Below are 25,161 nucleotides of genomic sequence, written 5' to 3' on the forward strand. Positions count from 1 at the left end.
TTCAGAGCCAATCATTTTCTTTAAAGAAAAGCACTGTCCACAAATGATAACTTTTAACACTTGCCTTGGCAGCTAATTGCCTCCCTTTGTTCACAGAAATTCTCTGGGGAAGAGTAACAAAGAAGACAAAAAATAAACAGCTTGTTTTTCTCTCCTACTCTGATTATCATTAGTATCAAGAGAGAAAATCTCTTTGATGGGAGAAGTCCCAGGAGACAGTATGGGATGAGACAGGGATGTCTCTTTCAACCAGTAAAGATTTTCCCTTAATCCTCAAATCACTGAAGAAATTGAAGTTTCAATGAGGGTTTAAACTGCAGAATGTGTACAATTTAGAAAACAATGGCCTCCAACCGTGAGAGGTGATGTATAGCTGGGTCCCTCCCTGAGGCTGGGGGCGTGCTGTCCCACTTAGCCAATCAGCAAATGCCTAGGGCAGAGATGCTGCATTTGGCGGAAGACACTCACGTCCCAGCATCCCACACAAACAATGACCTTTCTGTTGAGCAGGTAACATACCAGGAGGCAAAAGGAGGAAGAGACACTAAGTTTTGAAGAACAAAAAGCCACAGTCACAGAAAGGGCTGACTTGGCCACAGTCTTGCCACTAAGGTACCCCTAACCCCATCCCCACAAGACAGGGGAAGGATGAGAAATACTCGGAGACCCCTTCATCAGAAGCCCCATCACTTGATTAGAATCGATACTGAGTAGAGAACAGAAGGTTAATCTCTCTAGGATGAGGTTTTTTTAAAAAAACGTATTCTATAAAATAAGAAGTGTGTGTGTGGGATCAACTATACTCTGATAAAAATTAATTCAAAAAAAAAAGAAGTGCGGGGGGGTGGGGGGGAGAAGAATCTTTCTGATGTGAAACCTGTGAGTGAATGATATTTTCTAAAAATTTAGGGGCCGATAGGACAATTCCAAAAATAAACAAAAACGTTCTCAAGGGAAATTTACCCTGGATGAAACAAAACAAAACAAAACAACCAGCTCCAAAAATTAAGTTCTATCCGCTCAGGGTAGTAAAAATAAATACTCAGACAGCCCTCAAGACATGTCTTCCAGCCAGGCAATATCAGAACAATCCCATGGAAGGTTCTGGAGAAAGAGGAAGCCCGAAACCACAGAGCAGAAGTAGCCCCAGGCCGCAGCTGTCACAGGGAAGCCGCGCCCAGTGGCAATCCCTGACCAGGTGACTGAAAACAGCCAGGCGGAGGGGAAGCGGAGGTGGCTGCGAAATGAACCGATCTGACGGGCAATCCAGATGGGAACCGGAGGGACAGGAGCCCTGGCTGTGCCCGTCTTGGCTCTGCGGGGCCCTGGGAGTGGCCACCACGCCTGCGGTGCTCACCATCCTCTCCAGGGCACTGGGCGTCTGGGCAGCCTTGTCCAGGAGCTCGCTGTACTCCAGCTCCTCACACAGCCTCTGCAGCGTGTTGAGGGGCTCATTGAGTTCCACCGGCATGGCCACCTTAGACAGGTCCTTCCCGATGTTCGTTCTCAGGATGTTCCACAAGCTGACGTTACCGGACTTGGGGCACGGGGCCGGCAAGCACGTTCTTCTTTTGGACTTGACTTCCCCTACACTTTGGAGAACAGGCTCTGAAAGGGAAATAAGTCTGGTTGCCTTATAAGGATTTTCATTTTATTTTAAAACGGAAAAAAAATCCACCTTACTGAGCAAGTACGCCATGATACTATTAATCTCAGTTATCCAGATTATGGCTGAAGTCAGGAAATAAAAAGAATTCTGAGCAGCTAAATGAAGTACAAAAAATTATAAGCACTAAAACTCGTGGACTTTATCCATGGGGAGGTCTTCATACTCCTAATCAAAGGCTAGTTCCTCATAGCTTATATGCACTTAGAATAAAACTGGAAACTGGATTGCTAGGCCCAGAGCGGTTACTTTTAAACTCTTTTTAAAAGCACTTCAAGTTCTGATAAAAACTTTTAAAGTCTTTAAAAAAAATCGTTTCCAATTCTGGTAAAACAATTGTGTTTATATTATAGGAAAATTATAAAGGAAACAAAAGTCATCCAATAACCCACTACCCAGAAATAGTAGCCATTTATATTTTGGAGTATTTTCATTTAGTGTTTTCTCCATATAGCTGACAATGTTTGCATAGTTGAATGTTTTGCTTAATCAGTTAACATAAATATTTTTCCATGCTATTTAAAATTCTTCTAAAACATCATTTTTAATGACTGTAAAACAATTCCATGCTATGGATAAGCTATAATTTATTGAATTATTCATCTGTTGTTGGACTTTTAGATTTGTTTCAATGTTTTGCTAAAAAAAAGTAGTGAATATTCCTATTCTTAGATATTTAATTATATCTGATTATTTTCTTAGAATATACAGAAGTGGGAATCATATACTGATTCATATGATCATACTGCTCCTCAAAAAGGCTGTATCAGTTTCCCATTTATCAGCAAGCATATACCAGTGTCCATGTTCTGAGACCATTCCAGGCTTGTCAGCATTCATTCTGAATTCTTGGCAACTCGTTAGGTGGACAGCGCTATCTCCTTGTTTTAACCTACATTAAAAAAATTCCTAGTGTGGTCTGGAATGCTTTCATGAACATTTCTTCTTTTCTGAATTGTCCGCTTTCCTATTGATATATTAAGACATAATCTTTTGTTTTTGTATTTGTTTTACAAGTTAATCCCCATTTGACATTTATCTTTACATTTGGTCTATGCAGTTTTTTAATGAATGAAACATTTACATCTTAGGTTTTTACACCTATCAATCTTTTCCTTTGTGACAACTTCCATTACCTCATGCTCTGGAATTCTTTTCCCACCCCAACATAGCCTATTTTCAAATGAAATCTTTTGCATGACATCAACATATGAGAAGGTGGTATTTTATTATAGAGCCGATCACTCTGAATAACGAGGTTGCTTTGATGAACAGGAGAATATGAAAGTGAGGTCATACTTTGAAGTCTCATGTTCATCTAAGCAACCAATTAAATTCTGAATTTGTTTTAATTGCTCAACACGGGCAAAAATCAAGTAAATAGTCGCAAATGATGACAGTCTTTAAAAACAGCATTCCATGTAATCTCAAAATACTTTCTTTGATTACACTAAATTTTGAAAGAATACTATACTACTACTACTACTAATGGCTAATACATACCTAGCTTTTACTCTGTGACAGCCTTTCAAGAATTTTACATATATTATCTCACTTATCCTTTGCAACAACCTCTTGAGATAAACAGAATTATTATCCCCATTTTACAGATGAAGAAACTGAGGCACAGAGAAATTAAGTAACTTGCCCTAGAACACATAACCAGTGAGTGGCAGGGCTGGAGTTAACCGAGAAATCTGGTCCCTGAATCTATATTCCTAACCACTGAACCTCCACACAGCACCCATCACAGTGACAGATCCTATTATGTGCCTACTGATTTGGGTGGGGGGGGGTAAATTAATAGGAAACATTCTAAATACCTACCATTTACTAAGGGCTCAAAGAAATTCTAGTGTAGTAATTTATCAAGACCTGGATAAATCCTATTTCCTTCTGTAGGCAATACTGTGTCCTAAAATGCAAAGTTTATTTCTACATACAATCTTTTCAGTAGAGTACTGATGTGCAGAAATCTAATCTTCCAAATACTGCCAAAGAAGAAAGCTCGGTTTGGCCCAGTGTTTGTTCAAGCCAAGAAAATGTTGGTCAGTAATCTAGCAAAATGGCTGTGGAATAAGACAGAGAGACAGCCTTCACCTCTTATATGCTTTTCCTGGCTGGTGTCAACTCAGCACAGCTGTGGTCTTAGGTTCGGGGGCAAGTCCTCTGTTCCCAACTTCGACCTCTGAACCTCTACACCTCTGTTCCTCTTGGCCCCCTCCCTAAGGCCTCAAACAGAAGGAGGACTTCAGCATTTGTTCGTCTTCTTCATCCACAATGAGAGTTCCCATTTAGTGTGTGTGTGTGTGTGTGTGTGTGTGTGTGTGTGTGTGTGTGTGTGTGTGTGTGTGTGTGTGTGTTGTTTGCCAAGGGAATAAGTGATGCCTCCTCGTTTCTCTTTCAATTCGCCTCCTTATTTTTCTACGAAAACAAGTAGCGCATGAACGTGCTCCTATATTACTGGTCTTTGCCTTTAAATCACTGGTTCTCAGACTTTTCCACCAAAGGATTAATCTCTCCAGAAACAATTCAAGGAAGATACAGAGCATAATGAGCTTCTGACTTCTAGCAGGTGTGATGCTGAAAGGATATTCTTTCAGAGAACAGTAAATTTACCTGCCTTTTTTGTAGTCCCCCAAAGAGTAGGCTTTTTGACATTCAGATAACAACTCATCATCATCGTATTTCACATACGTACTGAGCTGGCAAGCACTGATACATCAAAAAGGAACTGATGTGGTCCTTGTCTTCCATGTAGATATAAAAATATGTGGTGTTCTGGCATAGATAAATCTAGAGACCCCAGGCATGCTGAGTACCAAGACTGGGAGTATTTGATGCTGCAGGACTCATATAGAGACCTGTCCAATGGGCAGATTCTTCTTAAGGATAGGTCACCTTCCTAAACAGGCTTCAGTCTGCTTACTGAACTCCTAAATCCGAGCTGTTTGGAGATAGCAGACATTCCAGGTACCCGCCACGGTCCCAACTAACATTTCCTGGGCATCATTTTCAGTCTTGGGTTCAACCAGTAATAAAGGGACATCTCAGGGTACCTTAAGCCCTACCCCCACAGGGGGAGCAGTTTGTTAACTCTCAAATGCGTTATCTTGAAGAATCGGAAGCTAAATTACCGCTTAGATCAGACCTTTTACAATACAAGTGCTATTGAATTCCTAAACTATGAAAACCACTAGAAACCTAAAGGAAAAAAGCTATATTCTAATATGTTTGCAGAGAGAACGTTGAACCAAATAAGGAACATCTGTAGTATTAATTTTTGATATTTATATGATAATTGGTATAACCTTACTTTATAAAATAGAAATTTGCACTAGCCAACAAATGTATTTGAATGAATAAATTTTTCACATGTGAGTGCCATGTCCCACCTAGATTATAAAACTTTGAGGGTGGGGACCATGTCTTAAGTTTCTGATGCAGAACTTGCTAAGTTCTCTGTTTGCAGCAGGTACCCTATGCATGCTTACTAGTATTCTGTAAAGATCCAAACACTCAGAGATCAAACAATTTAAATCTTACCCAAAGTCTGTCTCTCATTATCTAAATCATTACTGAGATTATCTAAGGAAAGGTTGTCACTTATGTCACTGACATATGAATCATCTTCAGACATCTATGGGAAAGAAGAAATAATATACATTAGAGTAGACAAGCCAGATTTCATAAAGCCTTTACTTCAAATGATCAAATATTTTAGACCACACATTATAAACCTATAGAAATGATTTTGGATGCTGTTTTCAGAAAGGCCCATACACCAGTCTGCCTAGGGGATACTCACAGAAAATATGTTATTAAAATTCTTATACATTCGTGATTCATTCTCACAAGGAAAACACATGTAAACCCCAGATTTTAGTTATTATAAAAATTCTTATTAATTCTGACTGCTTTTTCAGAATTTGTTAGCGTTTGACTAGAAAGAGTTACAAATTGTCTTTTAACTATCTGTGAATAAAAGTATCTTCTATGGAAATTAATGGATAAAAAATATGAGAACTTCTATACCGAAGGGGTAAAATGATCAGTACTCACACTCAGAACATAATTATAAATTAATTATAACAACCATATTATAATAACTATAATAACCATAATTATATTATAAATTACTATAGAGCAAATTCAATGAGGAGAAAATATACAAGGTGCTAACTTCTGACCCTGTAGTGGAAATAATACATTATCAAACAGCTAATAGTCAAAATCATTAACCTACAATTGAAAAGAGGTATAACAAATCAAGTAACAGAAACCAGGATGTGCCCAACACCTACTTCCATAATTTTTGTTCCCGAAGATCTTGTATCTGTTTATGCTTTTTGAGGTATGAGTTATAAGAAGATCCTCAGAATGTAATGATAAAAAGGAGCCATTGAGTTTAGTGTTTCTAAATATGGGTATTTACTGAACAGGTAAAGCAGCAAAAGAGATTTTCGAGGCACCTAACTGAAAACAGTGGTCAAACCTCATTTTCTGAAGAGCTTGGAGACAACAGAACTTCCTGTGCATCAAAAAACTCTGAAAGAGAGTCAGTGATGGAGAGCCTGCTTTCGTTGGAAAGCTGATGGACCAGAGTTCGATTGTCATCTCTGGAGTTTTCCTATTTGAAACACAAAACCAAAAATGCATATATTTAGAAACAGTCTCAAGAGAAGCAAAATAAACAACTGATTTTGCTGCACAATACACACGGTCACAGGCCCAGGCAAACAGGCGGCTCAAAACAGAGGGCAGGTTCAAAGTTGAGGAGAAGCAAACCTCACACAAAACACGGTGAAAAGCCTAGGTCTCCCCCAAATGGGCACCTTGTTTACAGGCACTATCACAGCTCAGGCACACACAACAAACCTCAAAGCAAAAAAAGACTGTGCAGGTCAGTTTTTATTCCACTTAAGACGGGAAAAATTCCAACACTCTCTGAATCATATCCTCTTATTCTCTACCACTGCAGGATGTTTCTTTTCATCCTAAAATTTCCTCTGAATTGTACTCAATGCATGTCCTTGCATGGCTGGTTCAGAGCAACACAGCTTTCTTCTGCCTCAATTCTCTCGCAGAGGCCAGTGTGCTGCTCATGAGGCGTCCCTTGACAAATAAACAGTGTGTTTCGGTCCAGAAGTGCCCCTGGTGGTAGATCATTCATTATTCATGGATGAATGAGATAAATTCTCTTTGTCTGTCTCTCTCCAACCACACAGGCTGCAAGGGAAGGAAGTCCCCAATCCCCTTCCCACCCTCTCTGCAAACAACACAATAGAATATAGGGATTTTCTCCTCTTGCTGGCCCTCCATCCCTTGAGTCACTGAGTCTGGACTTTTCCTCTGGAAAGGACCTAAATACTTTGGGAATATGTTTTATATGCTATTTGCAAGTGAAAATTCAATTTAACTCAAGAAATTGAGCAACTGCATTGTGCCTGTCATGGCGGGATACGATGATGAATAAGACAAGGTTTTTGGTCCGAGTAAGTGGTGTAGAGGGCGCATCCAACACACATGAGCCCAAGACGATGGAACAGAAAGCGCTACAGAAGCGGACAGGAAGGAGAGGTTGATTCTATTAGGGGGGCTTTGGTTGGGGAGGGCTTCACAGAAGAGGTGATGCCTAACTAGACCTTGAGGAATGAGAACATACTGAGGACGACATGATTTGATTCCTTTGAATCAGAGAAGACTGTCACCTGAACTTCCTGACAGCTCACATTTCTCACGGGGCTGATAAAGGAGCTGCTTATATATCCTTATGTATTGGATAAATGAGTCGCAGAATAATTTGGGAAACAAATGTTAACGCATATTATATCTTTCCCAGAAGTTTTATGAGTTCAGGACACACTCCTCAGCCTCATAAAATGGAGATGCTCTAACAGGAGGGCCCCAGCAGACGTTCATCATTAATAAAGGTCAAATGGTCTCTTTATGGAATGTTTACTTCAGGAACACATTGTATCCCTTTCTCTTCTAGACAAGGTATTCATTGAAAGATCCTACCCATTTTAATATCCCTACAGCCTTTTGAAAAGCAGGCTTCTTCTCCATGCTAACAAACAAGATCACTTAGGATCTATAAATAAGCATCACATCTGTCACCTTTAAAGGAAAGGTCTCTCTCCTCAAAAGAGGAGACGTGGTAATGAATAACTGAGCTCCCTTAATGTTCACTGAAACAACAGAACAGTCCTGTGTCTTTGCTGTGTCACTGCCACATAAGACTCTAATGATTTATTTACTTGTTCTCCTCATTAATTTATTAATAGTCGCTCTGGCTCTTTCTGTATTTCTTCTTCCTAGGCTGATGGGTCAGGAGGATTTCTTGCCTGATCAACAGTGAAAATAGCACGCCTGGCCCCAGCCCTTTCTGCTGTTCCATTACTCCAGCAACTTCCTATTGATAGTCACCGAAAACTCAACAGGACTGCAGGAGCCTCCAGCCCTCAGCCCAGTGTCCTGCACAGCCCAGGACCTCATGTATTAAAATATTAATCTAGTCAGTTCAATTTAATCATATCCCCTCAAGTCTGTAAGGTATAAGTGGTCGTTTATCTTTTTTTTACATTACAAAAAGATAGACAAAAAGGAGGGAAGGGAACACGCATAATCCCATCACACTAAATCAACCACTATAGGCATTTTGATACATTTCTCTCCAATCCTTTTTATACATATAGCTTTGCTTTGTTTTGAAATAGTTGTCATCTATCTATCTAATTTTATAAATTTCCTCCAAACAACATTGCACCATAACTTCAGTGACATGGACATATATACACATAAATACACATATTTACCAAATGTAAAATAGATAGCTAGTAGGAAGCAGCCACATAGGACAGGGAGATCAGCTTTGTGACCACCTAGAGGGGTGGGATAGGGAGGGTGGGAGGGAGACGCAAGAGGGAAGAGATATGGGGATATATGTATATGTATAGCTGATTCACTTTGTTATAAAGCAGAAACTAACACACCATTGCAAAGCAGTTATACTCCAGTAAAGATGTTTAAAAAAAAAAAATTAAATTAACACTTGTTCTGAGGATAAAGGTAGTACGTGCTCAAAATAGAAAATACAGAAAGATGTAAATAACATAAATATCACTTAAAATCCATCACCCAGATGTGGCCCCTATTAACCTGTCAGTGTATTTTTTGTATTAAAATATTTGTATATAGATTTTTTTTTAGTTTGAAAAACTGGGATCACACTGTACTTAGTCTTTATTTAGTCTGCCACATTCACTTAACATTATATTGTGAACTTCTCCCTAGGCTGCTAAAATTTCTCTGAGACAATGAACTTTACTTGATAGATTTACTATATATGTGTGTCACAGAGTAACCATGTCATTTATTGGAAATTAAGGGTGTTTCCAAATTTGTAAAGATGGTGAACACGTTTGCAAATGTGTCTTGCTCGTATGTCATTATTTCTTATAATCAGTTCTCAGAAGTAATTATTAAAAATGTTTAAGGCAGGGCTTCCCTGGTGGCGCAGTGGTTGAGAGTCCGCCTGCCGATGCAGGGGACACGGGTTCGTGCCCCGGTCCGGGAAGATCCCACATGCCGCGGAGCGGCTGCACTCGTGAGCCATGGCCGCTGAGCCTGCGCGTCCTAAGCCTGTGCTCTGCAACGGGAGAGGCCACAACAGTGAGAGGCCCTCGTACCCCCCAAAAAAAAAAAAAAAAAATCCAAATCTAGTCAACATTTCTTTTGTAATTTTTTCTATTGCTTCCACATTTAGGAAGTCCTCCCTACTCTAGCCATTTGTTAAACATTTAAATCAATATTTTTCAGTTTGAATTTCATTCATTAGTGATTCATTTTAGTGTGCAATGGAAAGATTTATTTATTATTTTTTTTTTTTTTAATTTTTTGGCTGCGTTGGGTCTTTGTTGCTGCCCATGGGCTTTCTCTAGTTGCAGCGAGCGGGGTCTACTCTTCGTTGAGGTGCGTGGGCCTCTCATTGCGGTGGCTTCTGTTGCTGTGGAGCACGGGCTCTAGGCACGCAGGCTTCCGTAGTCGTGGCACGCAGGCTCAGTAGTTGTGGCTCACAGGCTCTAGAGCGCAGGCTCAGTAGTTGTGGAGCACGGGCTTAGTTGCTTCGTAGCATGTGGGATCTTCCCGGATCTGGGCTTTAGTTTCCTTGTCTCTAAAATGAAACCACCGTCACCTACCTCATAGAGCTGTGGTTAGGATTTTGTGAGACAATGCATTTAAGTGCACATGGAATACAGCAAACGAGCAATTAAAAGAATCAAAAGTCTTGTTTTAGAGTTTTCTTTCAAGTTCTTGCTTGTTTGGTCTCTTAAATGGACTTTAGATTTAGTAGGATATTATCCCGAAAGTCACTTGGCCTTTCATTTGGAGTCTAAAATAACATAAAATAATCTAAGCACTCATACTTCATAATAGTAAATGTTCAGATTCAGAAATTTAAAATAGAAGGACTTGATAGGATATGAGAGTAACTTTTGATAGGAGGGGAGATTTTAGAATCCAGGTAGATTTTAGAACACCAAAGATGGGTAATTTGTGCAGCTAAAAGGTAACAGAAGGGAAGCAAAGAAAGTAAGAGGGCCTAAAAACAGAGCACCCTGGGCTGACCCCAGTGTGGGAACTGTCATTCCCACAGTGTTTGAGAAGCCTGTGAGCTACCCAAGGAAAGGACATTGGAGTCGAGCTTTCAGGCTCTGGGGAGGCCATTTCCACTCACTCTCTTATTTCCTGAGGGCAACAATGACTTTTCCCATACTGTGAAAGTCAGCCTTTCCTTTTCACACTCTGTGAAAAGCAGGATAAAACACGGAAAACAGAAAATCACTGAAAGAGGAACTAGATCAGTGAGACAAGCAAATCATCAATTCGAGACACTAGCAGGCTGTTTTGGAAGCTGTGAGCTTTGAGGGATGTTATCACTCCTCTTCAAAGACAATGTACAGCATTTAAGCCTTCAGGTGCATTACTTGTGAGATCAATTTAAAAGCATGCATTTTAAAAGACCTGTGATTTTGGTTTCCTTTCCCAAATGTAAATAGTCCCAAGGGTACGTACGCATTGACTATAAATTTACAGAACCATAAATGAAGGGTCAACTTGCCATTTATCTATTTAATGGCTTGTTAAATAAACTAACGTAATTAGGTGATAATTTCAAAGTTAAGTGCTGCCTGGAAGCGGGCACCAAACCCCACAGAATGCCATTGCGTTTGGCAGCAAGCCACCCTGAGTGACGGCTGGCCTCAGTGACTCAGCCCTGATACAGCAAACCTGTATCACCAGATTCAGAGACAGCCCTCCTGGTAAGCATGTTTCTTTGCCTAGGCCTGAAATGAAGGCCCCTTTAGATAATGTTTAGGTGCTCAGTCTTGCAGGGGATTCAGTTTGGGTCTGGGCTAAAGGATAAATGTATATGTACAACTGATTCACTTTGCTGTACACCTGAAACTAACACAACATTGTAAATCAACTCTAATAAAAATTTAAAAAATAAATAAGGTGATTGAAAAGATCTCTTGGGGGCAGGGAAGATGCAGAATTTCATGGTCAACCACTGACATGTATCTCAGAAGTAATAAGAGGTCCTCCAGCCCTGCGGAGAGAGGGTACCACCCTCATCAGAAAAGGGTCCCATCAGCTCAGGACACAGCCTGTGCTTCACATGAAGGTGGATGCCTGGGCCTTTCAGTCTGATTGATTCCAGCATCTAATCTTCCTGTCGCCTGACACAACAACTTTCCAAGGAGTAAAGGAATTGTGTCAGGCTTTTGTTTTCTTTGAGGACAGAAAAAGGAGGACGATGGATTAAGATTAAACATTAGAAACTCCTTTAAAAAATCTACAATGCCCACCTCTTGTACCTGACCTTCCTTTTTTTTTTTTTTTTTAATGCACTCACTCTAATACATTTGTTAATGAAAAATTTAGCACAATTGAGGCAGGCATATAAACGTAAGAGATTGCTAAAAACAATTTTGACCTTCATTACCCTTTTCTACTGATTTTTTCAAGTAATCCACTTGTATTTTTCTGAACTTCCTCATTTTAAACACAGTCAAAGAATATTTTGGATAAACATCCCAAGTCTTGAGAACAGACATTTTTAACATACTATGAACTGACCAAGACACTCAACTGTAATAATTCTCCCCCTCTGAGGGTAATCACAGGAAAGGGAGAAGGAAACAGCCACATAGAAATAGGACAGTGGTTCTCAGAGAGGGAGCAAAAGAAGCTGGCTGGGAACTGGGATGCTATAGGTTGGAGAAAGTGAGGGTTTTTTCAGAAGTAACAGGAGAAAACATTTGTCTCTGCACAGTCCCCACTCCAGTAATATCAAGAGAAAAGGGTGATCCTTAGGAGGAAAATGGGGTAAAGAAGTACAAAGGGAGGAAGAGTTCCAGGGGGAAAAAGCAGTTTAGAAATGCAGCTAGCAGCATACTTTCAAGGAAGCCTTGGAATCCTCAGCTGCCCGTGGTGAGGGAAGCACAACTCCCAGGGGCAGCAGGGAGGCCTGCGGGGACAAGGCGCGGCGACATTACCCACCTCTGCCAGACGATCACCCGACTTGGCAGCAACTGGGCGGTCGAGGAGCAGAGACTCAGCATGGATTCTGCATAAGCGTTCTTTAAGATCTGTGTTTTGTGCTAGGGCCTGGAACACGTTAAAAATAGTGGGGCTCCGTTAATAAATGGATGTTTCAGAAAAGCACAGCAGCGGGCCCAGTGTGGCGGAGCCCTCGGGGGCACTTCCTCGACTATTTTTCTTGAATGTTATCCAACAGGATACCCCGGAGATGCCTGGCAGATACAAGATATTAAACACTGGAAACGGAGGCCCTCCTCGAATCTCATTTCCAGGGATGGAAGTAGGGTTAGTAAGGCTTTCCTTTCGGTGGAGAAGGAAATCACAAACACCTACAGCTTTTATTACTCGAGGTTTCTCGGCCCCTCCTCCTTCCGAGCTGCCTTTAGACTCTGACTACCTCCCTCTAAAGATCCCAAGCTTCTCTCTCTCACCTTCAGTAAAAATGCTGCTCTTACCCCTTACGATTGGACATATTTTAATGTTATTTAATTATCACACTAGTTGAATTGGATCTTAGGAAGTGTGCTGAGAAGATTTTGTGGAGGATTAATTTTACTGTTTTACAATATAGGTATTCATTGCTTTATATTCATTCTTCATGACTAAGATAGTTTATTTAAAAAAAAAAAAAAAAAAGAGCTTACTTACCTGGGTAAGGGCTAAGGACCAGGGCCCTGGGAAGGGGGCTATGAGATGTGAGCTCATGTCAGCCCACCCAGATCTCTTATTTCTCCCTGGACAGGTGTGATTCCCTAGCCCATCCTCCCAACTAGGAGAGTAAAGGAAGGTGTTTCTTTCATGCTGGTATCCCCTGTGACCAACTGTTCTCCAGATGATCTGTTTTTAGAAAGGGACAACTTCATCTGATTCACCCACACACACTCCCACAGTCAGCTCCCCAGGTGCTTGTACACAGATCCATCCTGTCTGTCTGTCTTCCTGACTCTCTTCTGAGAAGCTCAGAGCCTTTCCCATCCATCAGGGCCCACAGGGTCTAGCTGCTGAGAGCATAGAATGATGTCTATATTTACCCACTGCCTGGATCTCAAACAAGAATTTTGGCTTTATTTTTTAGTACTCACAGATGGAAAGGGTTATCGGGAAATTCTCAAGGGTCATTTAGGAAACACTGAGTAAATGTTTCTTAAATCACACAACTACATCTAATAACCTCTACCGGGCATTCACTTTGGCCAATATGTTGCTGGCGTCTTAGTGTAAGTGGCTAGAATCTATACCACTGGCTAGAATCTCCATATGGTCTGAAAAATGTGCTATTTTAGTAGCTTCTCTTTCCTTTGTAAGCCACAGGCAGAAGAAAGAAAAACACAAAGATTGCACATACAGCAGAAACATATTCATTCTGATAGCCCTGAGATAACTCTAAAATTCTTATTTTTAAAAAACAAGTCTTGAATTTAATCAGGAATCCAAGACAAAAAGGAAAGGATCATTCTGTTTTATCTTAAGTTTCCAAAATCCTTACCATGGGTGAGGGAGAACTCCTTAGAGAAGGTAGTGACTCTGGACTAGGATATCATGGCCAGGTGGGTCTCATGGCCTCTACCAGACCAGCAGATTAATGAGGCCAGACCTCCACAGGAGGAGGGCAGGGGACAGGAAGACGACAGTGAAAAGGACTTTGGGGAGCCCATCAGAGGTACCTTCTAAGTGCACTAAAGGTCACCCTACTGGGAACAATAAGAAATGCTTTTACCACTAAAAAATAAACTTAAAAAAAGAAAAAGAAGAAAACCACCCTGCTTCCCTCAAACCAAAGCAGCACCCAGTGTGTGGCTGGCTGTCCACTACAATCCAAAAGGGGCGTTTCTATCTCTGGGTCTACAACATTAAGACTCTAAACATGGAGTAAATCTATGTTATTTTTTATTTCGTTCAAAGATAACCTACTGGAAATATTCAACTGAGCGAATATTCCTTAAGTATCTTACAATGACAGTATGTACCACTGGTAATGTATTTACCATTAACGTTACACCAAAAGCATTGCTTTACTTTTCTCAGTAATATAATGAGTAGAAAACATTGGTGGGTATTTTCTAGTTCTCTCACTGCCTGAATTGGCTTCTGAAAACAAAATCCTAAAATTCATCTCCCCTACCTGACCCTACATAGAAAGTTCAGTATTGCTTCAGATGGTAATTTCACATGTGTGCACGCACTCTCCCCCTTTTCACAATAAGTGTTCCACATACAAGCAAAGAGTAGGAGCAAATAAGTATGTTCTTTTAAAAGTTCTCCAGATTTTTTATAGATACAGAGATAATAGCCAGACATTGTCAGCTATTCAAAACAGAGTTCTAGGATACTGCACTTCAATGGAGTCCAGCTCTTCTGAGGAATAAACTGGAATCGATGAAAAAAAAGGAGAGAGAGTGAATGACAGGACGGCTTACTGAAAAACATCTGGGGCTTGGCAGTGATTTTTTCTGTTGTTATGAAGGCACAATGATTGCCTGACACTCCTTATGACATCTCTTTGTGCCCATGGGGGGAGCAGGTGGGAGCTGAACGTTTGTACTATCAAATCAAATCACTTTTTTGTCTTTGAAAGAGATGTGGTATAAACAGGTAGATAGGATCAATGCTGGGCAGCAGAGAAGAGTGTGAATTCAAAATTTCACTCTGTTGCCTGTACCTGTCAATACGGAAAGTCAATCTAAGCCTGTGAAGTCTTAGGTATGGAAATCTGCAGACTGTCAGACTTTGTAAGCATTAACAAACAAATGTCAAGATAACCATATAACGAGAGCTTCCCTAGTGGCACAGTGGGTAAGAATCCACCTGCCAATGCAGGGGAGAAGGGTTCAAGCCCTGGTCGGGGAAGATCCCACATGCCGCAGAGCAACTAAGCCCTGTGCCACAACTGCTGAGCCTGTGCTCTAGAGCCCGCAAGCCACAATTACTGAAGCCCGTGCGCCTAGAGCTCGTGCTCCGCAACAAGAGAAGCCACCGCAATGGGAAGCCCACGCACCGCAACGAAGAGTAGCCCCCGCTCGCCGCAACTGGAGAGAAGCCCGCGCAGCAACAAAGACCCAACGCAGCCAAAAATAAATAAATTTAAAACAAAAACATATAACAAAAGCTTTACAGAAACAGAAAACTCAAGATAAATAGGAGGAAACCAAACAGAGTATCTAATGCTCAGTGAAATACTAGCTACTAAGATTTCGAGTAGGCTCAGCTTTGGTGTTGAGAACAAGCAGATCTGATGAAAGGTTAGAATGTAATTTGGATAATGTGTTTGGTTTTCTCATGAATTTTCAACACAACCTTGGAAATCATGAATTTTCAACATAACCATGGCAATGGAAAATATAAAATGTTCATGAGCCTGGACACACTGCCAGGCATTTCCATGACACAGACATGTAACTTACAGATGACAGGGCGTGCTTCAGACCAAGGACCTGGGCAGAGGGGGAGACAGAGACATCCTGCTCCATCAGCTGCTTCAGTTTCTCTCTCTCCGTTGATATGGTGTTAAAAGCTGACCTTAAAGTGAAGTAGACTATAAAGATATAATCATTATAAAAAGGAATAAAAGAGTCATAATTAAAAACAAGATATAGAGAGATGTATTTCTTATAAAAGAACTTAGAAAAGTAACAGCCATGAATATTTTGCGTCCAGCAAATGTGCACCTAATTGACTTTAAAAAATACATCTGAAATATAATACCAAGAGTGAACCCTAATGTAAACCATGGACTCAGGGTGATAATGATGTTTCAATGTAGGTTTATTGATGGTTAACAAATGGACCACTCTGGTGGGATGCTGATAGCGGGGGAGGTTATGTATATATGTATGGGGGAGTGGGTATGGGAACACTCTACTTCTTGTTCAATTTGCTATGAACCTAAAACTACTCTAAGGAATAAGATCTATTAAAAATTTGAAAATCACACATTATTTGTCAATTCCGAAGTCCCTATCCACTATAAAATTCCATGATTTTATGAGCTGTCACCAAGATATTTTGACACTTGAAAGGACTATACTTCTCAACTATCAACATTTAGTTTTGTTTGTATCTCCAAAGACTGGAAATGTTTGAAAACAGAACTTATTGGTTGTCAGAAGGAAAATGGTAACGATGCAGAGGAGAAACTAGACAGCACCTTAACTAGGTGTCCAAAATTAATCACTAGTGAGAGTCAGATGGACTTCGTGTACCTTGGGACTTTGTGTGATACCCTGAAAAAGACACACTATTGTTTTTGTTGTACACAAGCCAGAGATAGGCCATCTGAATCTGCTCAGGAGGAAACATCAGACAACCCCAAAATGAGGACCATCCTATTTTTTCAAATTGGCCTGCATTCTTCAAAAGTGTCAACTTCATCAGCGAGAAAGACAGACTCAGGAACTGCTCCTAATTATAGGAGACTAAAGAGGCATGATAACTAAATGCACTCTACGACCACAGACTAGAGCCTGTACTGAAGGGGAAAAGAGCTATTAAGGGATGTTATTTGGATATTGACAACATTTGAATACGGAAGGCAGAATAGGTAAAAGTACTGTTTCAATGCTAAAATTCCTGAATTTCATAACTAAACTGTGGTTAAGTAACGGAATACCCCTATTCTTAGGAAATATACATATAGCATAAAGGCATAAAAAAAACATGATGTTTGATTCCTATTTTCACATGGATGAGAAAAAATAAATGCACACACATCTGCATATGTGTGTGTGTATATATATATATATGTCTGTGTGTGTGTGTGTGCGCGTGTGTGTGTGTGTAGAAAGAGATAAATGCAGCACAATATTAAAAATGGTGAATTTGGATAAAAGACATATGAGAGTTCTTTGTATTATTCTTGCAACTTGTCTATAAGTTTAAAATTATTTCCAAAAAGGTGTCACCTACCCTCTTCCTTGTTAGTCCTTCCAGCTGCCTGACCCAGAATCCCCCACCTCTCAACGTGGCATTCCACAATTGGTTCACTTTAGTGAGCCTTCAGGTACAATGAGAGCTCAGTGTTATTAGGCACTCAGATGCCTGAACTGAAGTTTTAAAAACCGTTATTAGGTACAGCAAAAAATTCACCAAGTTTTGATCACATAATGTACAAGTTACCTCCTAGGGATAAGGCAATTGTCATCCGAATTGATCATGGAAATCACGTGTGAATATTTCCAATCTCCTTTATTCTATTTTGTTTTAGAAAGACAGGAAGAAGGAAGAGGCTGAGACATACTTCTACTCCAATGACCTGGCATAAGACTGAACTGCCTGGTGCTGCACTTTTTGAGGTACTGTTATTCCAGAGTGGCCGATTCAGTATCACAGAAACTAAATATGCATGACTGAATTACTCCCTTCATTCCACAGCCACGCAGACAACTGAACCTCTCTCGATAGGCTGTCCGTAAATTGTCTGAGGTTGTGGTGTTAAGCCACAGACTTAGAGCATCTTCACAAAATCACAGGACAAATAAGCAATTTGTTTAAATGCACACACAAATTATGGTGCTTCTGTTGACAGAAGACAGGGGTCAAGGGTCAATAGGTACTGAATTTTCTAATAGTGTCTATGGAACATGCTTAGCTCTTTGATTTAAACAATTCAGTTGAGCACAATAACAGGCAGCACAACAGAGCCACCAATAGTGTGAGTTCCCACATCAGCCCTGGGTTCTTCCCAGCTCCATCACTTACTCACTGCAGGACTTCGGACAGGTATATTATGCACCTGGACCCCAGTTTCCTCACTTGTAAATAGGGATAATAATAGCATTTACTTCATAAGATCATTATGGGGATTAAATCAGATAATGTAGGTAAAGCACTTAACCCAATGCATCGCATATAATAATAAATGCTACTGCAATAATAATAGTGGTGGTGATGAAAGAAACATACGAGGCTGAAAGTGGTGATGGCTGCAGTCTTTTGAAATATGGGCAGCAGTTTTAGAATACTTGAGTCTCTTGCTGGAACATCATTTTATAAATAAATGCACAGGGTAGAAGTTCTATGAATGAGAGATTGACCAGAATCTACGGAGCAGTAGAAGCAGTGGAAGCTCTCACCCAGAAAGCAACAAGCCCTGCAGTTAACTCACTCACTGCATCTTAGGTCCTTTTAGATAGGCACCCCTACGCCTTGCAACTCCACAGGATACCCATGCCCATCTGAGTGGGTCCCTGGGGGAACACCTCGTCACTGTCATTTTTGGGTAAGTTTACTTAGTATCTTACTACAATTCTTTTCTTAATTGAGGTATAACTGACATACAACATTATACTGGTTTCAGGTATACAACATAATGATTCAATACTTGTATACATTTGGAAGTGAACACCACAATAAGTATAGTTAACATCTGCCACTTTACATAGTTACAAAAAAAGTTTTTTTCATTGTCATGTTTATTGCTCTAAATTAAACAGACATGGCACTCAGCTGGCTGCCACTTTACCAAATCAATTCCCTTGGCTTTCAGATGGCCTGCAGTAAAACAAGGCATTCAACCAAACTAGAAGATTACTATTGCTATTTGTAAATGAAGATTTCTCTCACTGCAAAGATTTTCCACAGGTTGCAGGAGATGTATCCCTAAAACCTCACTTTTTTCCCTTCCAAGGCAGAATGTGAATATCCACTTCTATCTGGAGTACCCTGACCCCAGTCCTATACTAGTCCTTGCTTTCCCATCCTAAATCTGCTCATCAAATATGGTAATTTTTGCTTGTATTACTAATAGAACACTCTCTCACAAAATCTCCTTGTAACAAGAAGCAGCAGCATGATTTCTGTTCAGTGGAAAACAATTAATCATAGAAGATAATTACAGAATTTGAGAGGCCAAAGAGTCAGGACAACTACTTTAAGACATTTAACAAATGAGGCAACTGAGGCCCAGAGAAGTTAATCAATGAGGTGAAAGTCCCACAGCTAGTCATAACAGAGGTGGCCTAGTTGAATGCAAGTTTTCTGACTTAGCTTGTAGAGAGGGTTAGCTCCAAAAAGACTTATTATTTACAATGTTTGCTGACATATGTTTCCAGGAACTTTAGTTCCAGAGAGATAATAGCTGACAGCAGTTTGGGGAAGAGGGAGGAGATTTTCCCTAACAACGTTGAAAATTTGAAAATCATTAAGTTAAACAAAGCTAACAGGCTTCTCTGCTGCAGGACTTCTCTTGGGCCTTTAATATTTACTGCTTCTTGTGTAAATGCAAAGCAGACTATAGTCAGCAGTGTTTTCCAAACATTTTAAATCGTGGAATTCTTCTGTTTTTTAAAGTGTTATATGGGCAAAGTGTTCCATGAAATACATTTTGGGATATGTAAAAGCTAATATATGTAAGGCAAATTACTTATGACTTTTAGACTTTAGTACATTTTGTTCTCTGTTTGCTTATATATATGTCAACATAGACACAAAGCCAGACACATGAACCAATGAGAATTAGTCCAATGATACACCATAAAAATCAAATTTATAGTCTAATATATACAACAAAGACTTTTTAGGATGGGTGTATATTAGTTGCTACCATTTGATCCAACTTCTATGAGACAGGGAGAATTCAGATGCATTTAACAAGCTGAAAAAAAGTAGGTAATATAAGACTATTTACAACAACAATGGAATTCTTGCCTTGAGCTCAGCTGCTCTGAAGTCATGGTCAACAGATTAGTGATGCAGTTAAGAAAGTACAGTAAAAACTGTCAGTAACAAAATCAGGCTTACAAAGGAAGAAAAGACAAGATGCTTCAAAAGTTTGAATGGAAGTGAGAAAGCAGGCAAGGTCACAGGACACAGGGAGAACCTGAGAACTGTCTTCATTTCATGAGGCCTCTGAATTACAGCCTCTGTAGAAGGGACTCCCCGAGATCTTTCAGTCTCTGCAAGTACGCTCTAAAACCACAGGAATGAAACAAAGCTTGCTGGGCTCCCTGTGGAATTCACTGTTTGCAAGCCCGTGGGGCGTGGCCTATAGTTGAATAGGTGTTCCTGGACTTTTCTCGGAGCACAAACCTTGACCTAGTCTAGGTATGTGGCAGCCCTGCAGCCAGCTGGTTTTCACAAAGCCCAAAAGACAGAACAGCTGGCTGAGGCCCATTATAAACCTTGCACAATGTCAGGCCCTTTGCAGGAGGACACGGTCAGGGGATCAACTCAATATAGCAAACTCTGTCCTTCTGAGGAAGCAGCTTCTTCAAGGCAGGTAAAATCAGGATAGCTCCCTTCCGCAGGGAGGCACTAGCTTCTCATTTTTAAAGAGACAGTGCATATTATTAAAAAGTAATGGCACTGTATAGGAATTTCCTCCCACAAAACCTAAAATGAAACAACCTAATTACAAGTGGTCCTTTAATACTAGAGAACCACACTGGGGTGTGTTAAGATCTTTAACGGGGTGGGGCACGTAATTCTTCCCATTTTACAGATAAGTTGTACTGCCAAACATGGACAAGGTTCTAACGGTCACTTGGACAAGAGTTTGAGGTAAGAATCTGTAAAGAGCATAAAATGGTTTCCTCATAACCAACGTGTTTTATTTTAAGTTTGTAGGGTAAGGGAAAAGAGCCAAAGGAATCAGTGATGTAAAGGAAGAAAAATACAGGGTGATGAGAGAAAAGCAAAATAGGAAACGTCTTCTCTCCTCCCACTTCAAGTACTGCCCACCCATTTAAAAAATTTTAACTCGGGCTTCCCTGGTGGCGCAGTGGTTGAGAGTCCGCCTGCTGATGCAGAGGACGTGAGTTCGTGCCCCGGTCCGGGAAGATCCCACATGCCGCGGAGCGGCTGGGCCCGTGAGCCATGGCCGCTGAGCCTGCGTGTCCGGAGCCTGTGCTCCGCAACGGGAGAGGCCACAACAGTGAGGCCCGCATACCGCAAAAAAAAAAAAAATTTTAACTCATCTTCTCCTTTAAAAAGTGATAAATCTATGATAATTTTTTTTAAAAAGCAGAATAAGTACTCCCAGTCTCCGTCACTAAAATGCTGGTATGTATCCTCTCAGACTTTGTTAATATGCCTATATATGCCAGATTTATATACTTTATTTTTTCCAAAAAAAAAATGGGATCATACCTTATATTTTTTGCTCAATATGTTGTGTCAATCTTCCAATACCTATAAAAACAAAAATAACCCTGGCTACCCCATCTGTGAGGGCAGTGAGACGCCAGGTGAGGAGCACAGACTCTGGGGTCAGGCAGGTTAGAATTCAAGTCTCAGGTTGGCTACTTTCTACCATGGGACCCTCACGAAGTTCTTTGGCTTCTCTAAGCCTCAGGTTTCTTACCTGTGCACAGATAAGAGGTTACAGTCATACACACTCTGCGGGTTGCTGCTAGAATTCAATGAAATACTGCATGTTAAGTGCTTATTAGCAAATACCTGACATGACACTGTGTTCGATATAAGGTAGATATTATTATTGTAGCTGTTGAGTATTCTAGTATATGATTACATTGCATTTTAAAAATCCAATCCCTCTACTGTCAGGCATTTAGGTTATTTCTAATTTTTTTTTAAACTTTCTATTGTGAAATTTTTATAGACTCACAGGAAGTTACAAGAACAGTACAGAGAACCCCTGGGTGCCCTACATCCAGTTTCCCATGGTGGTAACATCTTACATAACTTTGGTACAACATCAAACCTGGGAAATTAACATTGGTATAACCTACAGCTCTTACTCAGATTTCACCGGTTTGACAGGCTCTCACTTGTGAATATGTGTACACGTATGATGGTCAATGCAATTTTATTGTATGTCTAGATTCGGGGACCCACCACTAGAATCAGGATATAGAGCTTTCCATCACTACCAGGATTCCTCTTACTACCCCTTCATAATCATACTTGCCCTCCTCCTTGTCCCTGACCCCTGGCAGCCACTAATCATTTCTCCATCTCTATGCTTGTATCACTACAAAAGTGTTAATAAGTTCAATCATACACTATGACACCTTTTGAGATTGGCTATTTTAGGTCAACATGATGCCCTTGAGATCCCCTCCACTGTAGCGTGTATCCACAGTTCATTCCTTTTTATTGCTGAGTAGTGTTCCACTGCATGGATGTACCACCTTTTGTTTCACCATTCATCTGCTGAAGGACATTTGGGTTGTTCCAGTCTTTGGCTGATACAAATAAACCTGCTCTGAACAGTTGTGTATAGGATTTTGTGTGGACTTAAGTTTACATTTCTCTGGGATAAATGCCCAGGAATGTGAATGTTGGGTTGTATGGTAAGTACATGTTTGGTTTTATATAAAACTGCCAAACACTTGTCCAGAGTGGCTGTACCATCTTGCATTGCCACCAGCAATGGATGAGAGATCCAGTTTCTCTGGATCCTTACCAGCTGTCAGGTTTTTTCCCCTAAATTTAGCTATTCTATTAGGTGCATGGTAATGTCTCACCATGCTTTTGATTTGCATTTTCCTAATGACGGTGAAAATCTATTTCTAATTTCTGATATGATAAACACTGCTATGATGGATATCTTTGGATAATTTTAAAATTAATTCCTATGAATGAATTCTTCAAAGTGGAATTGCTGGATAGGCAGACTTTTTTAAAACTTGAAACATGATGTCACATGCCCTCCAGAAGTACCAATTTACACTCTCATCAGCAGCATATAAATTGCTCAGCCTTTAAAGTATACTTAAGGCTCTCACCTTCCCCCCTACAGAGTTAAAAAGAAACTTCTTGCCAATACACTCTGTACTACCAGGGAAATAAAATAAAAATTAGATTGCCTGAAATCCTAATAGAGCAGAAAACAAACCAACTAAGATTCCCCTCTCCAAGGACATCCCACATTCAGATGAACATTTAACATTTTCATCAAACACATTAGGAAGAAAGAAAACTCATTTACCTTTATGGGCAATATGACACAGATCTTCTTGCATTTTAGAAAACTCTGATGAGGTTTCAGAGCCATCGGAATAATTTTTGTCTTCTCCAAAATCTAGTGTTGACAAATTAGGATTGGAGGAATGCAGTCTTACTGGGCCAGAAAAAGTTTTGGGGACCTGAAGTGACACCAAAGGGAGATATTTCTTTTTAGATACGAATTGCTTAGAATATTTACTTGTTTCTAGGACTGGAAAGTACTAAGAACATTCTACAGAAAAGTCTTTCTATTGAGTGATAACTTATAGGAAAAGACTTGTCACAGAAACTGTCACTGGCTTCTTGCAAAATAAAAATGGGTGAGAAATCACATTTTCCTTTGGAGGTGATCACAGCATTAAAGCTACAGGTTGAAAATGACAGCTAAAGCAGCCAGGCTGTTTCTCGTTTAAATTCATTTCCTTCCTCCTGGCAATAATCACCCAGGATCTAGGTTGCTAATAGTTAATGGGGTAGATTTAAAAATGTTTTCTTTACTTGCACCTGGTGCTTCTTACGAAACAAACCTCCTTCTCACATGTTTATATACAAATCACTCTTTGCTTTCAAAGTATTTAAGTTCAACCCATAAAGTGCTTTGAACCAGAGTTATTAATATATGAGTATAACAGTTTCTGTAAGTTTCTGATTTATTTTGACCCTGACAATGCTGCAATTTAATATGCAATGGCTGAGCTGCAAATCGTGGCTTCTGGCTTAGCCGCGCATCGGGAAAAGTCAGCGGCTAGCGTTATGCAGTGAACTTCTGATGGGGGATTGGAAGGTTGGAGACAAGAGGCAAGAGAAAGTCTGTACAGTGTCCTGCTCCCAGAGGCTCCAGCCAGTGGGCTCAGAGGGATGATGAATCCACTGAGTTGCAGCAGAAGAGGTGAGTCAGAGCACACGACCACAGCAGCCACAAATCAAGGCACACACCGAAGCAGGGAAGAGAGCAGGCAGGCTAAGCATTAAAGAAGGGGAAACCAAAACCCTTTACCCAATATTCATTACATGCTTATTCTAGTATTCAGAAAATCTTCCAGAAAATCTAAGTGACTGAATTCCTCTCTCTGCACAGGGTATTTGAGAGAATAACTACAGAATATTCACTTGTCTATTCTTCTCTTTGAGTCCAAGGAGTCCCCAGCATATGTCCATGAGGAAACCAGCCTGGGGAGGGAAGCAAGGGTTACCTGCAGCGTTCCTTTAGCGTCTTTGCCAACAGCTCTGGACCGCCATCTCCTATGTGATCTTTTTTCCTTTTTGGGACTTTCAAAAGATCCACCCTTTGTTTCAAAACAGGAAAGAGAGCACAAACAGTAAGGTCTACCAAACCCATAGGGAAAGACACACACCAAAGAGACCACCTCCATCCCCTTGAATCTGGCTGAAGCAACCAACAAGACAACTTCCCTGTTAGTGAAAGGCTGGGAGGAGAGAGGAAAGCGGAAGAGTGCCAGAATGAAACAGAAGCGGGATCTGGCTAACCTGGATGACATTGATAGCCGGAGCCGAATATGTCCGATGCAGGACGTCCATACTTTGCAGAAGCTGGCTCATCTCCACCAGGCAGTCATGACAGTTTGCCAGTTCTGTGGGAGAAAAGCAAGAGGAGGAGTCAAACACCCTTATCTTGCATTCCAGCTTCCCTCTGCTAGTGCCAGCTACTTTTCTCATTTATCTCTATTTGCTTTTACATCTCATAAGGATAGGAAACTTCACTTCCCTTCTTACAGGAGAGACAGTAGACCACTGTGGTTAAGGGCATACCTCTGGAGGACCACGCTGCCGCAGTTTGAATGTACTTTACGAACTGTGAATCTTGGGCAAATAACATAACTTCTCTGTGTCTCAGTTTCCTCATCTGGAAACCGGGGGTAATTATATACCTATCTCACAGTATAGTTGAGTTAAAAATGAGTTGATAAATGCAGAGTACATTTAGAGTACCCAGCATATGGTATGCACTAAATAAATCAGTC

The 25,161-nt window shown here is 40.5% G+C and overlaps 1 protein-coding gene across 4 annotated transcripts in view; it reads right to left on the reverse strand.

The window, feature by feature from the left end:
* Window positions 1-25,161, reverse strand: part of OSBPL3 (oxysterol binding protein like 3) — a 206,175-nt gene that overhangs the window by 37,961 nt on the left and 143,053 nt on the right. For 3 of the 4 annotated variants that reach the window (XM_079931187.1, XM_079931186.1, XM_079931185.1), the window contains 8 exons: window positions 24,668-24,771; window positions 24,373-24,465; window positions 23,163-23,319; window positions 15,679-15,809; window positions 12,236-12,343; window positions 6,162-6,296; window positions 5,213-5,306; window positions 1,358-1,608 (listed from right to left, as the gene is read on the reverse strand). In XM_079931187.1, the coding sequence (XP_079787313.1) occupies window positions 1,358-1,608; window positions 5,213-5,306; window positions 6,162-6,296; window positions 12,236-12,343; window positions 15,679-15,809; window positions 23,163-23,319; window positions 24,373-24,465; window positions 24,668-24,771 (1,073 nt within the window). The remainder of the gene's footprint in view (window positions 1-1,357; window positions 1,609-5,212; window positions 5,307-6,161; window positions 6,297-12,235; window positions 12,344-15,678; window positions 15,810-23,162; window positions 23,320-24,372; window positions 24,466-24,667; window positions 24,772-25,161) is intronic. The other variant, XM_079931188.1, reaches the window with a different exon arrangement.

The sequence above is a fragment of the Stenella coeruleoalba genome (assembly GCF_951394435.1).
Source record: "Stenella coeruleoalba genome assembly, chromosome: 9".
Taxonomy (NCBI): domain Eukaryota; kingdom Metazoa; phylum Chordata; class Mammalia; order Artiodactyla; family Delphinidae; genus Stenella; species Stenella coeruleoalba.